At 27.0% G+C, this 17,798-nt stretch overlaps 1 protein-coding gene across 1 annotated transcript; it reads right to left on the bottom strand.

Annotated features, from left to right (window-relative positions):
- Positions 1-1,356: 1,356 nt before the first annotated feature.
- LOC137814073 (guanylate kinase 1) lies at positions 1,357-4,541 on the bottom strand. Its single transcript, XM_068616617.1, has 11 exons — positions 4,258-4,541; positions 3,672-3,713; positions 3,451-3,558; positions 3,252-3,325; positions 3,051-3,177; positions 2,554-2,916; positions 2,273-2,394; positions 2,056-2,191; positions 1,931-1,973; positions 1,737-1,839; positions 1,357-1,664 (listed from the first exon to the last, which is right to left on the bottom strand). Exons 2-11 carry the CDS (start codon positions 3,672-3,674, stop codon positions 1,547-1,549), a joined length of 1,197 nt encoding a protein of 398 aa, XP_068472718.1. The 5' UTR covers positions 3,675-3,713; positions 4,258-4,541; the 3' UTR covers positions 1,357-1,546.
- Positions 4,542-17,798: the final 13,257 nt, after the last annotated feature.

The raw sequence follows: 17,798 nt of genomic DNA, 5'->3' as shown, positions 1-17,798 counted from the left end.
AGTAATCGACCTGTGAGACTTCTTAAACCAACCCTTAAGCGACACATCACCTCGGAAGACACAACCACTCTTGTCATCTGTCTTATGTCGGTATCCATTATGACTCCACTTTTCATTGTTGCTTCACGACTCTCAACTGAAAACTGCATTAACCACCTTTGCCAATTATTCTCTTCACTGTGCCCCCCAAGTTGTGTAATTAAAATTACCCTTGGAAGAAAAGGGAAAACTTATTACGAAAAGGTACAAACTGGTTGAGTACAAAAAATGTTGTAATGACTAAAAATACATCCTAATTCTAATTTAACCTGTGTTTGTTTTAATGTTCTAGAACTATCAATGACACGAGATGAAGTAGAACTACAAAAAAATACATCTGGCGTATGCTTTTATTCTCTTATCTTACTTTCCAATGCAGTGTAACAAAACAAAATTCATGAATTGGTGTTCAATCAGGTTTTAGGCAGTAAGAATATCATACCCTAAAACCTTTTGATTGTATTTTACGTGAAAAGTGAAATGCCGTGTCTGTATGCATGGAAAGACTTGCTCTCTTGCAAATTCTGCTATGGGCCAAGCTGTCAGTTGTCATGGACAACAGGTAGTTCAAGTAGACTCTGAAGATCCTTGAAAACTTGGCTTCGTCTATTACATTCATAGTATTGTTTGGTTTGAATTTGTCATGTTCTTAATATGTGTTAAAATTTCAAGAAAGAAGTTCTGGAAGTATAATTTGAAACTTTTGTCCACGTACTCCCAAATATCTGCATAACAAGCCAAAGCTTGGGAAAGTGAAACAGGAAGAAAACGTTTTTCTTGTCCTTATAAAAGGTTGTGTCATACGATTCCACAAGTTAGCCACATTACAATCTCTTCTCTCTGTCGTATGTATGACCAAGCATGATCATTCTTTATAAGCGTGACATTTTGGCATAATGCTCCCCTCCTGCATAATTAACTATTTTGTACAAAATTTGATATTTTCTTTCTAGAGCTCAATTCAAGTATTCAGGAATTTTACTTCACCGTTATTCTTGATTATTTAAACCTACGCCCATTTTATCATTGTACCTCTTATCAGTTCTGTCTGAAAATAGCCTTCAGAGACTTAAAACTGTTGAGGACCACCGAATGGTAGGTCAAGTTGACAAGGCTCTAGCACTCTCTCACTAAATGCTCAAAGATATGAAATGATTGGGGATCAAGAACTACATGTAGGGGCTAAAATTTAAATGGGGCAGAGCCCTTTGGAGGTTGGAACACTAATGGTATTAAAATGGGGCAAAGGCTTCCTGAGGGAATGTGTCGTTACCAGAAAAGTAAATGGACGTTTGCATAACTAGCGCCATACAACTGTTTGAATCTAATAAAGATATTGATGACATAAATCAAGTGTATCCAACAAATTGAATGGGAAAATCAATTCAATAGTCATAACAATCTAAGAACGCAACAAGGGTAAAAATTGTTTTATGACGTGAATCTAATGCCTTATCACGTGTCACATTTTCTCAATACCAAGTTAGTTGGCCAAGTCCATTGAATGTTAGCTAAGTCCCTCTATCTCAGTCAAGCCATTTGAGAAGGAGCCAATGGCTTGGAAATTTAGGCCTCTGGTCCGCCCAGGAGCACCTCCTTTTAGTGAGGAAACATCTAATATTATCCTGTTAAGACAAATACAAAGTCAGTTTGATACCCTTTAGTGCCAAATGAGTGACTTTTGTTCAGATGCTTACAAATTCTTTGATTCCTTCTCTCCTGAGGAGATGCGGTTTATGATGATTTTGTTGTCAATTTTTGACACTGAATGGTCAATTGGTAGATCAATCTCTCCAGGGCCTGTTCCATTGACAGATTAAATATATCAATTAATCTTCATGGCTTTAAAATTGCGAAACCACATATCGTGTTTTACTAGGATAATTCTTACCCGATTTAGGAGTAGTGACAAAATCATCAAGTCCCAATAGTTTCTGCAACAATGGATAGTAAGGAAAATTAATGGTCATAAAACATCTCAGAGATTATGGAGGTCTTCGTTTTAGAAACAAATACCTTAAGTCTGTCGTAAGACTCAACAAGTTTGTCATTGTACAGGATGAAATCAAATATGTGAGAAGATTTTCCTTGATCAATCTCTGCAGCAGCATTCCTTAGTCGCTTCAGGATCTGTTCCTCAGTCTCTGTCCCTCTGATTTCAAAGTATTGAATTTAGCACAAAATCATGGTCTCGTTGAGAACTAAAAAGCATCACCATGTTACAACAACTCACCGGTCACGAAGGCGCTTCTCCAGCTCCTCCATTGACGGGGGACATACAAAGATGAATATGGCTTCAAGAGAACTAGCCCTCACAGATCTTGCACCTTGAACATCAATATCAAGAATACATCTCTGAAACAATTAAAAACAAAATCATTATCTCAGATAATGACAAGTTAAAAATAACATCTAAAGGACAATAATCTTACAACGTTGAAATAATATTACACCCATAATAACAAAGGTTCCAATAAAATGAGTCATGATAATAGTTAAGCACGGGCAACTTACTTTCCCTGCATCTGCCACCAGTTCCACAGCGTCAACACTAGTTCCGTACAGATTTCCATGGACAGAAGCAAACTCAAGAAACTTTCCCTCTTTGATTTCTTTCTCCATTATACTCTTCTCAGTAAAATGATAATGGACCCCGTCTTTCTCCATATCTCTCGGAGCACGGGTGGTGTGGCTCACAGAAAAACCAAACATAGAGGGAAACTCCTTCATAAGCATTGATATCAATGTTCCTTTGCCTACTCCAGAAGGACCACTAATAACAACAGGCTTCTCCGCATTTCCTACCACACCTTTACTCCATGCAACCACCTCAGTACCCAAAGATTCTTGCTGCTGCCTAACATATTGGGTGTCAACCTGCCAGTAGCATATTGAGACATTTAACTTATATTGGGCAATAATCAGAAATCTACTATGGTTGGTGTTTCCATGCATCAATAAATTTTGTTTAAATATGAATATGCCAAGGATTGTGTATGGGAAACACCAACCTCCAGGAACCATATTTGATCATCTGGCTTAGAACCCTTCTTAAGAATTAGTATTTTGTCTTCCAAAGGTACTGCCGAAAGGCCTTTGCACGACACGGGTTTGGTGCCCCTCACAGTGGGACGAACCCTGCAATTTCAAATAGATATTAGCAACAAAAGCATGTGAGCAACAGCTACGAAGCGGAGAAACCTTAAACTGACCATTCTCCAAGATTACGGTCAAAAATTTGAACTTCAATGGACAAAGTTCCATCATCAGCTCCACCAATGACATACTGTCAAAAAAATGGAGGCCCACTTTTTGCTTTAGGCAGAAGAAGATTTGGCTAGACACTAATCTAATCATGAGCAACAGCATACATACAAATTATCATTAAATTAACATATTACATAAACTCACCGTCTTATCACCAACGGTAGCAGTTGCTTTGCAAGTTCCGTTTTTCAATTCAAGGCCATTCTGAGCCCCATCCTGCAGGTCATCAACAAGCAATGCTGGTGCTTTTCCCTAGCGATCACAACCAAAGAGATTAGACACATTAAAGCAAAACCACCTTGATCCACATTTGACAAATTAACCCAATCCTTAAGGAAATAGCAGAAAAAAAAAGGGAGGCTCACCATAGACAAATCTGAGCCCACAATCCTGGTTTAAGTTAAACCCTGAACCAAAAATAAATAAATAGAGATTAATACCATATAAATTACCAAGAGATCTAACAATATATGCAAACTTCCATTGAAAGGAAATTACAGTCCAGAAACTCCATTACAAGTTGTAACACAAAACTCAACACCCAAAAGACCCCAACTAAACAACTTACAGAGACTAACTAGGATTTCATCACCTTCCAGAAAAAACAAAAACTATATAAATACGTGACAGGAATTCACCAAGCTTCTTCTTTTTCTCAATTCATCTCTCTGATCCCGCACCATGAAAAGCACAGCACAATTTTCATTTTATTTTTCAAACCCAAAAAGCAGCAAGGATCCCAGCAGGCCCAACAAATCAAAAACAGATATTTAGAAGACCCAGAGAAGGAGATGAAGCAAAGACGACGCTACGAGAAAAAAAGATCAAAAGAACAAAACCCAGATCGCAATGCGACAAAATCCGAAATCTGGAAGAGGTTGACACCGACAACCTTAAATAAACCTGGGAAAACGGGAAAAATAAAGAGCTGCAGGGAAAGTAATGAACAACCTTGTAGAGGGTGCGTGTTGAGCGGCGCAAGAGAGTTGTTGTTGTTGTTGTTGTGAGGAAAAGGAAAAAAACAGAAGAAGAAAAAAAGGAGCAAAACCAAGAGAATAAGAAGAGGAGAAGGAAGATGAAGGTGGAGGAAAATGTGAGAGAAGGATTCATATTTGTAGGCAGAAAACAAAAAAGGGGCAGGTTTGGATTATGAGAGAAGGAGGGAGAATGGCCTCTTTTTCGTTTTCTTTTGCGGTGCTCATCAGAACCTTCCTTCTTCATTTTTTTTTTTATTCATTTTGTAAATTTTTCACTCTTTTATTTATTTTTGTTCTGAAAAATAAAATTCAGAAATCCCATTTTCTCTGAAAATAACTTTAGCCAAATTCATTTGGCATCTCTCAGTTCTTCTTTTTCACTGCAAATATTCATTTAATTTAATTTTTTAACTCTGTTCTTCTTTTTCATTAGTGGAAGTTATGACTTCTGAATATAAACTATGAATCTTGGGAATTGTAATGCTTAAGAATGATTACATTTACATTATTAATAAAATGTATTTCTAAAAATATTTATATAAATTTCTAGAAATCAAATAATACTGTTATTTTGTAAAAAATTAATTTACTACATTAAATAATTTAATAGAAGAAAAATGGGATCTGAGAATGTAGGAAACTTTACTAAAATAATATTACTTGATAAATGTTATCTTTCCAGATATAGATAAAGCGTGAAAAACATCACTTTCTAATTGGAGATTTATCTTTCAGTAAAATGGATTTGACTCCTTTAAAAAAAAGGTGATACACTTTAGAGGATAGTGCAATAATGATCTTCCATTACAAAACTAAGATTATGATTATCATTAGGGAGTGTGCTTAATTGACACTTCATAATATTTAAAAAAACTTTATTTTATGAAAAAAAATTGTGGTATATTCAATCAATATTTTTAAATATTAAAAAATTATAATATTTCATAATATTAATATGATTTTTTAAGGATAATAAAATTTGACGGTGTTCAGATAAAATTTTAAAAGATTAAAAAGAGTCATTTCAATATATTAACTTATTGATTAACTTCTTGACCTTTCTATTATCATTAATAATATGCTAAGCAAACTTTTGAGAAAAATAGAAGAAAAAAAATTGGATAAAATTTGGGGTATCTCGGAATTAGATATATAACTTGTTAATTGACATGAGATTTGTTTAATACTAAAATAAAGAAGGACTTTTTCTTGTACATGTCACCATATATGAGTGTTTAAAAGGGTTAAACTTCAAGTTAGATTAATGATTAAAGTTTTATTTTTAAAGAATACATTGATTTTTCTTATCTATATTTTTGGAGGGTTATTTTAGTTTAACTATTTAGATTATATTCTTTGTGACACTATTATGATTGAATGTTTAGCTACATCTTATTGAATTGGCTAGTTAAATAAAGTATTTTACATTTTTTGTTAAATGGATTTGATATTGTTATAGTCTAATATATTTCTTCTATTCATATTTTACATGTAAAAATTAATTAGTTGTACAATCTAGTATTTTCTTTCATTATTTTTTATTGTTTAGAATATATATGTCTTAGAGATGAGTACATAATTGTATGAAGTTATGACATGTTCATTTTCATAAAAAAAAAATGTACACATATTTATGATAACATGTACAAAATTAGTTATGATTTTTAATGAGATATTGAACATTCATTAACTAGTGGACAAATTACAAATCTCTAGTATGACTAAAAATTATGTACAATTTTGATTCAAAGAACATCATGGAGGGATACAAGATTTATTTGTATTGATGAAAGCTAATATTCTAATTAATTTAATTCATAATACATCATAATTTTTTGAGAGTGGATATTTTCATAAAAAAATTGAAGGCCTTAAATTCAATAGTACCTTATTTGATGGTTAAATAAGGATTCTTAATACTTATTAAAGTACGAGAAAGTGTAAAGTTTCACTCATACTTTAATATATATATATATATATATGATGTTACCTAATTATAATTATACTATAATTTTTGTTAGTTTAATCCGTGTTTTTTTTATAATATAGTTGTTTTTATATGTGAAGAATCTTAATATTACAGCAAAGATATTGATGAGACACGTACCCAATAATATTGTAAGTTATTGAATACTTAAAGTGCTATGAGAAAAATACTTAATTTTCATGCTTTTTTTCTTAACTTTTATACTAATTTAATATGTAGTATATGTGCAAATAGGTAAATATTGTGTAATACAGTGAATTTCCTGGTCGTCATTTCTTAACTCCATTTTAATTATACTAAAAAAAGAATGAATTATTCATATTTTTTCTTACTCATCATTTAAGAAAGTGATTGAGATTAGTATTTTTTAATCACAATTTTTAAGTTGACACCTCCATTTTTATATTTTTATTTTAGAGGTGTGTACAATACTTCTTACATTTTTTCATAAAAACTATCAGAAAAAAATGATAATTGTAATTTATTTGTAATTTCATATATATATTTTAATGTAAACCTTATCATTCATTTGTTATTTTTCTCATTGATTATGATTGTTGTTTTGACATTTTTCATTCACATAGTGAATTATTGAACACATTCTCACATATTTTTTTTCAAAGTTGCTTTATATTTTGAACAATAACTTAAATAGTCTATAATAACCTACTAAGTTTGTTTATTTCTTTAGATGATTTTTTGTATATCAACATTGTCTTCCACTATGACTATGACGTAATTTGATTCACATAGTTTTTCATTATATAACTATAAATAAAGATGTATTTAATTATAAAAAAAAACTATAGAGATCCAGATTGGTTATGATTCTTTTTAACACATAAATTATTTAAATTATTCTAAATTCAATAAATCCTTTTAAATATTATAATTTCATTTCCATAAATTCTTTAAAATTCAAATTATTATTATATAATATAAATCATAAAAAAATTCATGAAATTTTAAAAAAGTATTGCAGTTGTTCCTGCAGAAACAAATAATTCCTTGTATTTCATATTCTCAATTTTTTATATTCGGTTTCTGATTTTGAATTTTTGATTTTCAGTCTTAGCAAAAATACATGTAATTATACTATGTGATTATACTATGATGCTTAAATAAATTTTAACTTTAATACATATGGCATACAATAATAATTAAATATTTATTACATTTTATCTTAGAATGTTTACTTATTTATAACATTCACATATTTTAACATGTAAGAATAACTAGATAATAGGTTCTAATATTTTTCTAATTATAGTTTATGAGTTATTTATTATGCGATACTTAGTAATTACATGTTTAGACTCTAATTTTAATTAATATATACTCGTCAATGAGAATATTTGATACTAATAAAGTACAGCATTCTTATTCTTTTAAAATTTACATCTAAATAAATCTTTTCAATTAAATAAATCTCCTAATTTAGATGTTAATAAATATATATTTAATTTTATCATAATTTTAAGTCGTAGAATTATAACGAAGGTTATTATTGCACACACGACAAACTTTGTAAAATAATAGAAAAAAAAATAGAATTAATTAAAATCGTATAGTGAATGAATTCATAAATTGCTTTAAGTGGTTTGACTCATTTTCTATTTCTCGTCGTCTAAAAATTCATTAATTTTTATTTTGTTTGTGGTGGCATAGTCTCTAATACAAGTAAACTTTCATATTCATTTATTGTTTAAGAAGTCGTGGTCAATCGTGATGGCCAAGTTTTTAAATGCTCCATCTCATACGCAATTTCATTCATATAACAACTTAATTGCATTTAAGTTTAGTTCATTAGTTTGATTATGTAATTAGGTGGATGTCGGGGTAGAATAATGTTAATCCAAGTTATACACAATTTGTTGTCATGCTGATCATCTTCCAATTCTTCAAAGCTCTTCCAATTCTTATTTGTGATTGCACTCTGAGACTCAAGTCAGTACTAGTGGATAATCTAGTCTCTTTAGAAAACCAAAAACATACATTTCCCCCTTTTAGAAGTCCCTCTTATAGGTTGACTTGAGTCTCTTCCTACGTGATCTAGATAGTTGGTTGTCCAGACATGTGTCATAGATAGTGGTCTTTAGGTCGTGTATGGTAGTTTCTTGATATTACGGAAACGTGTTTCAACATGCCTTTGACCTATTCAATGTGAAGTAATAACTACCTTTAACATATATTTATTGTTGGTATTATTTATTCATACATTCGGTCAAACGATACAGGTTCTAATTAAATTCTATAGGATTCCAAATTCAATTCAATAATAAAAGCATGATTTTTTAACCTTTTCCCTTTTTGATTAATACCATAATTCACTCGCACATTTCATATTTTTATTTTTGTTGTTTTTTTAATAAAACATGTCAGTCAAAGCAATCTATGTTTAATAAACCCTGTTGAACTAATCGAATTTTTTTTAGCTTACTTATTAATTATGAATGTTTAATAAATTTATTTATGAAAATAGTAGATAAATATAAATGACAGAAATAAAAATGTTAACATTCTCTCTCTATATATTTTATTTAGTTATTTTTATTTTATTAATAAAAATACATTTCGATGTATTTCAAATTTTAGTTAACTATCCATTATTTAAATTCTTGTTTTTACTTTTATTTGTTATATTATTCATCTGTTAAACTATCTTTAGAATACATTTAATAAATATATCATACTTTTAACCAAACATCACAGTTTCATCATATTAATTTATGTAATGGGTAAAAAAATAGTGTGATGTATTATCCATTAGTATCAATATATAAAAGTCTAATGTGAAAAATAAAAAAATAAATATTATAAAATTATCTGATAGTCAAAATAAAAATGAAATAATAGTATTTATTATGTGTAATTATCAATACCTTATGTGATAAAAAATTAAAATAAATTTTAATATTGTATAAAAAACTAAAACTCCAAACTTATGAAAGAAAATTAAAAATATAAATTGTTACCGAATATAAAAAAAATTTAGAAAATAAATATAAAAAATACAAAACTAACGGGTATTTATTTTTGAAGCAGTGTTTAAAAAGGATATAACTAGTAAAAATAGATTTGTTTATCAAACAAAGTCAATAAAGTTAAATACAAATTTTGACAGATAAAAAGCTTAATACTTTGTTTAGGGAGGAGATTTGACTGAATTTGAGAAGAAAATGTAATAAAAAGTAAGATTGTTTGGATTAAGGTAAATGAGTAAAAAGTGAAGAAAAAATTTATGCAAGTTTGTGAATGATGTGATAGGTGTAATTCAAATTGTATTTTTTATTATTTATAATTATTTTAATTATCTTATTATTATTATTATTTTATAAATTTATTATTAATATTTTTAATAATAATGATTTATATTATATTATATTATATAATTAATTATATTTATTTTATTTTATTATAATATAAATATAAATATTAATGAATTAATAATATAAAATTATAATATATATTTAATATAACAATTATAAACATATATATAATAAAACATATTATATATTTAATAAATTTTTAGAAACATAAATTAAAGTTAAATAATTTTTTAATACAAAAGTATTATAAATCCTTAATAAATAAATAAAGTAGTATTTTAAAATAAAAGTATATGAAAATAAATCATCAAAATTGAATTAGTTTTATTTTATTTTATTACAAATTTAATTATTTATTATTTTAAAATAAAATAATACTTATTACATTTTATTTAACTATAATAAATTAACTTTATAAGTTATTAAAAATCAAATTTTCTTTGGATACGAGGATGAAAAGTGTGAGAAAAAGTTTTTTTTCTCGATTTTCATAATTTAATGTCTTTTTTTAAAAACATTTATTCACTTTTCTTTACTCCATATCTATCTTTCTGTTGTTTGAAACCAACATAGACAAAGGAGATTACATGTTAATTACAAGTCTAATAGCCAAATATTATATAAATATTCACTATAAAAAAAATATTAAATAAAAATTAATTTTAAAGACTAAAATGATTAATTACTTTTTAACTAGATTAGATAAAAGAGAAGACATGTTAATTACAAGTCTGATAGCCAAATAATATAAATATTCACTATAAAAAATTATTAAATAGAAATTAATTTTAGAGACTAAAATAATTAGTTACTATTTGACTAAATTAGAAATCATTTTATAAACTAAAAAAATTATTGGTATTTAAAATAGTTTCTATTATTAATAAAAATTTATAAAATATTTTTTAAATTGGTATCTAATCCTTAGTTATCAAGGTTTTGGCTACTTATTACTTTACGTTCTAAACTAGTCTTATTCTTATAGAGACCAATTTAAAATCTAAATATTAGTAATTTAAATACCAATTTAGAACCTAGGTAGCTAAAATTAGATACGATTTATAAACTATTTTATAATTTTTTATTAATAATAGAAACCACTTTAGATACCAATAATTTTTTAGTCTCTAAATTAATGTCTAATTTTGTTAATATAGTAACTAATTATTTTTTATTTCTAAATTTTGATTGATATTTAATAAATTTTTTGTAATAATTTATATGATTTCTTATTTTTGAAAATATCTTATTACAAGATTTTCAAACACTTGAAAAAGTAACTCATAATTTCAAAACCACCCATATAGAATAAAGTATAAGTTAGATGTAAAAAAAAAATCATATTTATACATAACTTATACGTAAATATACCTAAATATTAAAAATTTCAAAATTAATAGGTATCAAAAGCTAAACCATTATTTATACATACATATATAATATTTTAATTAAATATATACTACAATTAATATATAAATAATGCATAATTTATTGAGAGATTACATCAAACATTTATATATAAGAAGTATAATGAATTGTTTTGATAAATGTATTAACTTTATACTTTAAAATTAACACTTGCCACTAATTCGATATGTTTAACAATAATATTCTTAGTTGTCAATAAGTCATCAACTTAATTTACTATATCTCAATAGACTCTTCATTACATGATGTTGTTATTTACTCTAATCAGTCCCATTAGAATTTGGATATCTCATCAAATCTCCTAACTTAATATTCACATCACACTTTGATAACTAAATAGTTGTTTATCATTAACTATTGGCACATATAAATGATGACAATAATATCCACTACGGTAACTACTTAGATAATCATATCACACATGAATTCATCAATCACAATCTCGCTATTTGCAACATTATATTTCACATTCATGCATCGTATCTCCTATAATTTAATACATAATATCTTTAAACATTTTCTTATAACAATTTTTGTATATACATATAACACTTATAAAACATAAAACACGTCAATTTCATAATACAAAGGTCATTAGTGAGGTATTTGTGATCGATCAAAAATCAACCTAAGGAAATTAAAACATGATTTTTCGCTTGAGTCAAAATTATCATTGCTTGAGCAGCATAATGTCACTTTAGTAAAAATCGTTAAAAGAAATATTTGTCTCAACATCTTTTTTATTTGAGTGATCGAAATGAAAAAAGAAATTACAGCGAAATCATCAAAATTCATCAATTCAATCTACATTTCAACATGAAATTCTAGAATAAAACTAATTCATCAATCTCTTGCATGATTCATATACAACATCAATTATTTAATTTCCACAAAATAAAAAATATACACAATTATATATATATATATATATATATTATGTGTATGGTAAAAGACTAATCCTATTTAGAAATACAAGAGAGATGATGAATTTGAAAAAAATGATATTTGGATTTGGAGGGAGGGGGAATTTGGGAGGTATACACTCAAGTCAGTCTATACAATTTTAAGGAGAGAAATACAAGGCGAAAATAGTTTAATCTTTGAACTGTTTTGGAATATAAAGATTATCCCATTTGCACATATAACTGCTTGGAAAGTGTCACAAAAGGTATTAACAACAAAGGATATATTGTCTAGACGTGATGTTGTTTTACCAAATAATCTATGTGTTTTGTGTGGTATGGGAGAAAAGTTTATAAATAATCTATGTATTGTATGTGTTATAATTGGTTGGGGGGATGTTGATAGTTAATCATTATGATGCGAAATCATATTTTATGCATAACAAAATTCCTTTCTTGAATGCAACAAGCAATAGAATTTGGGAGAGTATATGGATAACAATAATTTGGGAGATTTGAAAACATGGGAATGGGTGTATCTTTAAAAATGGCAGAGTCGACCAAGTGGAGATTTTTATTATTGCACAAATGAAGGTTTGGTCATGGATAATGACAAAGGAACATGTAATTGATTTCTCTTATTTAGATTGGTGCTTGGAACCTTTGGAATATATGAGTTATATTAGAAAAGATAATTGAGTTGTTATTCTTTTGCTATGGTATATGAAATAGTATTTTCTGGCTTGTCGTAGACAAGACCATGGTTTGCTTGTTTTTTTTTTTCCCTTTTGTAGGTTGTTGTATGCGGGAAGATTCTGGTTTTATGTTTTGTTGGTTGGAGGGAGTTCATTTATTTGGTTATGTAATTTGCAAAATACTGTCAAATGTTTTGGAGCGGAAAGGTTGTGCAGTGTATGCAGGGTCAAATAATATGGATTGGTTTGCTGGGAGAGAAGATTTACTATGAAGGAAATATGCCTTTATTAAATTCAAAAGTGAAAGGTTGAAGATAATGTAAAGTGTAGGTTGTGACGTTTTTTGTGGTTGTGATTTGGGCTTTAACATGAGGATATTTTGGCTTTTATTTAGAACTTTTCAATTGGAAAACAAAGTAAGATTTATAATGTCATGTGATGTTCTTATGAAATATTAAATTTGCAAATTGTGTTAGAGGAGCTTCCTACTCCTGATGTTTTATTAAGTTATTAGACAAGTAGAAGTAGATGGTATAACTATTAGAATGTGATGTATAAGAGTTTGAATATCCCTGAAATATCTCTTATGATTTTATCTTTTTCTTGTTGATAAAAAAAGAGACTAATCTATTTAAAAATAATTACTCCAAAAAAATCATATTATCCTTGTAATACATTAACATCTGTCTTGAGTCCATCCAACTTCAACTCCAAGTTCATCTCCACATTAAATTCAGGTTGAACACAAATAACTTTATGACCTTTTCTTATCCTTTTCCCATTTCATCTCACTTTTTCGATCACTAATTTATAATTAAAGACTAATTTAGAATCTAAAATAATCAATAACTAAAATTTTGATAGATAATGTTAAATATCAATATAAAATTACTTTATAAATTTGTATTAATAATATAAGCTATTTTAAATATTAATCACTTTTTTACATATAAAATAATATCTAATTTAATTAATATAATGATAGATTAATTATTTAATCTATAAACTAATTTTTATTTACACTATACGAAATTCATTAAATAACAACCAAAATTAGAGACAAAAATAATTAGTTATTATATTAACTAAATTAGATACTATTTTAGAGACTACAAAATTATTTGTATCTAAAGTGATTTCTATTATTAATAAAAATTTATAAAATGGTATCTAAATTAGATATTAGAGTTTTAACTACTAATATTTTAAATTGTAAATTGGTCTCAATTAGGTTAGATACCAATTCAAAATTTATTTTATAAATTTTTATTAATAATAAAAACTATTTTAGATATTAATAATTTATTTACCCTCTAAAATGATTTTTAATTTAATTTAATGGTAACTAATTATTTTAATCTTTAAAATTAATTATAATTTTATGATTTTTTTATAATATTAATATTTTTTTTTGTACTATATAACACATGTCATGTCATTATGTAATATCATATTTTGTAATATTATATATAAGTATTCTTCAGTCGGTAACTACCTAGAATGTCCTTATACACTTGGCCATAATTAAGGTTTAGTTAGGAAACTTTTTCTTGTTTTGGTGTTAGAAGCTGCTACATATATTGATATGAAAAGGGAGAGGGTTCCCCTTGACCAAAGTTTAGTTAATCCTTTTTTTTTCTTTGTCTGAAAGCATAGACAGAGAACAATTCAAAATCTTTTCAACTGTGGTAGGCAATGAAGTCGGCGGAATCAGTCAGATGAACAAATTCAAGATCAGTACTGTGACCATGTCTGATCAATTTCTTTCATCTTTTATATCAGTTGACCCACAAAGAAAGCAACCCAAGCTCATTTTCTCTTTCAATTGTAGAAGAATCTTCTCTTTCCACAAAACCCAAGATAGTTATATTCCAGCATTATTCTCTTAAAAATCTCATATCATTTGTTAACTTAGGGTCATTTGGGTTATCTATTGCATAAAAAGTGTATTCAAAAGAGAGTTTTGGAAGATATGTGTTATCATTTTTCTACTATATGACTATTCAATGTCTCATGACAGTGATGTTATATAGTTGTAGTTATTGTAACATTTCACTACACTACAAAATTACAATGCCTTGTATTCTACGCAGGTTTGATTTTGTGCTAACACCAAACTCGTGTTAACTTTGCAATTAGGGTTTAGCATAGTGTAAGAATATTATTTAGAATATGGGAATATTTTTCCCCAAAGATAAGTACCGAAGAATACAAAGCCATAAAATAATCATGTATTTTATTCCATAAATCGTAGCAGATTCAAAGTTGATTTTCAGTTAGTGAATAGTTTATTCACTGTTGAATTAAGCTTAATTTAACATGTCTCTATTTTGTCAATTTTAAGCATCTGAAGTATAGTTCACCTTGGTATCAAGCGACTTTGTCACTGATTTATGTCCTAGTGAATTAAGAAAAAATAGTTATAATTATTTTTATCTCCATTTCTAAATAGTTATGAATTATGAAAATTGCTAGTTTTTTTTTGTATTTGTAAAGATTTGATTTTTCAAAACAAAGTAATATTCACTTTAAAGTGAATATGAGTAATTTTAGTTATTGATGAAGTATATCTGCTGATGATTATTTGTGTATAAATTATACATGGATGTGTTAAATATTTTAATTGTTGATTTTCTTATTGATCACTGATAGTGTTTTATTTTAGTTTTTTTATAAATAAATTTTACATTCTACAACAACATAAATGTTGATTGAGTATTTTGAATTGTAGCCAGAATTTATAAACGTTGTACCACTTACCGAATATGTCTTATCAACTATAGTATATATAAAATTAATAAATTATTGATTTGAATAATACACTTTAAATAAAGTTAGTAAAGCTACTGAATATTAATAATATAATTATAAAAACAAAACATGGTAATCAACTTCTCCACTTTTCATTGGGAGTGCCTTTTACTTTTTTTGTGACTTTATTTTTGATAAATGTTTTGATGATACTTAATAGTAGTTTTTTAATTTTCAGAAGTTGTAAAAAAACACTATTTCAAGTGTATGCTTTTGATTCTAGGTTGGACTGATAGTCAATAGGGTACTTAAATGCAATAAGCAATGGTGGCGGTGGAGCAAAGACAAAATATCTCAACTTTTAATTGTTTATTAGGTCTTTAGCATTTTGGATGATCCAAAGCACTTTAGGAATAATGTGAATAACTATTTTTAGGGTATCAGCTAATGAATAAAAAAAATAAAACCTTTTCATGTAGAATAATGTAAATAACATTCTTTTATAATACAGTTTACGATATATTATATTCTTTTATTTCTTATACAATTATAAATATTTATTTTCTTCTCAAAGTTTTACGTTTTAAAGAAAATTAAAACCTAATTGAAAAGTTTAAAAATAATGAAATCATCTTAAAAATAGATGGATGAAAATAAGTTATTTTAACTATTAGAGATTTTGTTTAATAGTCTAGGGAAAGATTCTTTTTCAGTTTTGTTGCTTTCTTTAAGAAACTTTTTCAGATAAAGTTGCATGATTAAAATCTAGGGCTTCTCATTTGAATGAAGGAAAGATTCTTGAGTCAAAGTCTTGAAGCATGCGTCTCTACTCTCTACTTGAAGGCCCACAAAGAGAGGTTAGGAATTTTGAGGTGAAAAAGTGATAATGAAAGTGAGTGGATAATTAATGGATGAAAGATGAGTCATGGTTTTGGTTTTGGCTATAGCTAAACTCACTTTCAAAGTAGCTATCGCCTTTCATCTCTCCCAAAAGACAAGGAAAACGTTAGATGGTAACAAAAGGCTCCAAAACATAAACACGTTTCGAACAAACATCCAAACAATGTTCAATTCCCTATCCAATTTGCAATTTCAGAATGGAACATCAACTTCGGCTATGCCACCCTAAACGTTAAATATTTATTAATTTTTGTTTATAATTAATCATTACTCAAAACTTTTATTGATTATTTTTAATACAATTTTCCTTCTCAATCATATTCTTTTCATTTACAAAATTTAAACTCAAAACTTGCTTCCAACTGACAGAGTTTATTCAGACCAACAACTTTTTTTATGAATGAATGGTTTTGTCCCAGGTTTTAAAGAAAATATAGGTTTTATTCTGTTTAAAAATACTACATTAACAAATAATTTTAATTTAATATCAATCTTGTAAAATTCATTAATAAAAATGAGATTTGTATTCATTTATACACTACTACAAGAAAATTATGAAATAAAAATCAATTTTAAACACTAAAATAAATAATTAGTTGCTATAATGACTAAATTATGGATCATTTTAGAAACTAAAAAAACTTTTAGTATCTAAATTAATTTTTTTATTGTTAAATGATTTTTAAATTGATATCTAATTATTAACTACCAAAGTTTTTTATACCAAATTTAGAATCTAAATAATTGGTAGTTAAAATCTTGACAGTTAATTAGATACCAATTTAGAAACTATTTAACAATAATAGAAATTAATTTATAAACCAAAATATTTTTTAGTCTCTAAATCGGTCTCTGATTTAGTTACTATAACAACTAATTGTTTTTTGTCTGTAAAATTAGTTTCTATTTCATGATTGTCTTGTAATAATATAATATGAAATATTTTATTTTTAGTCAATTTGAGATCTTCAATACACCTTTCTCACGTCAAGGTCTGCCAAGTAATTATATATTTTTGGAGTGAAGTTTGCACCCACTAGTCTAATAGTGATCCCACAATGAATGATCTGATAAGCCTAACAAACTCTCATTAAGATAAACTTTACATGACTTTAATACCATATTAAGAAATGAACATTAAATTTGTCTAACTCAATTTTATAAAATTGATTAATAAAATGATATTTATACCTACTTATATACTATATAATGTTTTTATTTATAGTCGATGTGAAATATCCAACACTATAAATGGTTACATATAAAATAATATCTACACTATTCGGTTTTTAATGAGTAAAATAAAATATTGACTTATCTATGTGTAGAAAAACATTATTTGCTTTGCTATTTGGTTATTATTTATGTTTATACATTTGACGATTTAATTTTGTAGTGGCACAGACAGGATAACATGAGTATTGAGTAGAAAGAAATATAAGAGGAACAAAAGCAGCATGGGATGCGCTTGCGCATGAGGCTAAGGGTGTGAAACCATGTGGATGCCTAATAAAGTCAAGACA

Source organism: Phaseolus vulgaris, chromosome 1 (assembly GCF_000499845.2).
Source record: "Phaseolus vulgaris cultivar G19833 chromosome 1, P. vulgaris v2.0, whole genome shotgun sequence".
NCBI classification, from domain to species: Eukaryota; Viridiplantae; Streptophyta; class Magnoliopsida; order Fabales; family Fabaceae; genus Phaseolus; species Phaseolus vulgaris.
Note: the sequence above shows the minus strand (reverse complement) of the source record. Positions and strands in the feature narration are given on the sequence as shown.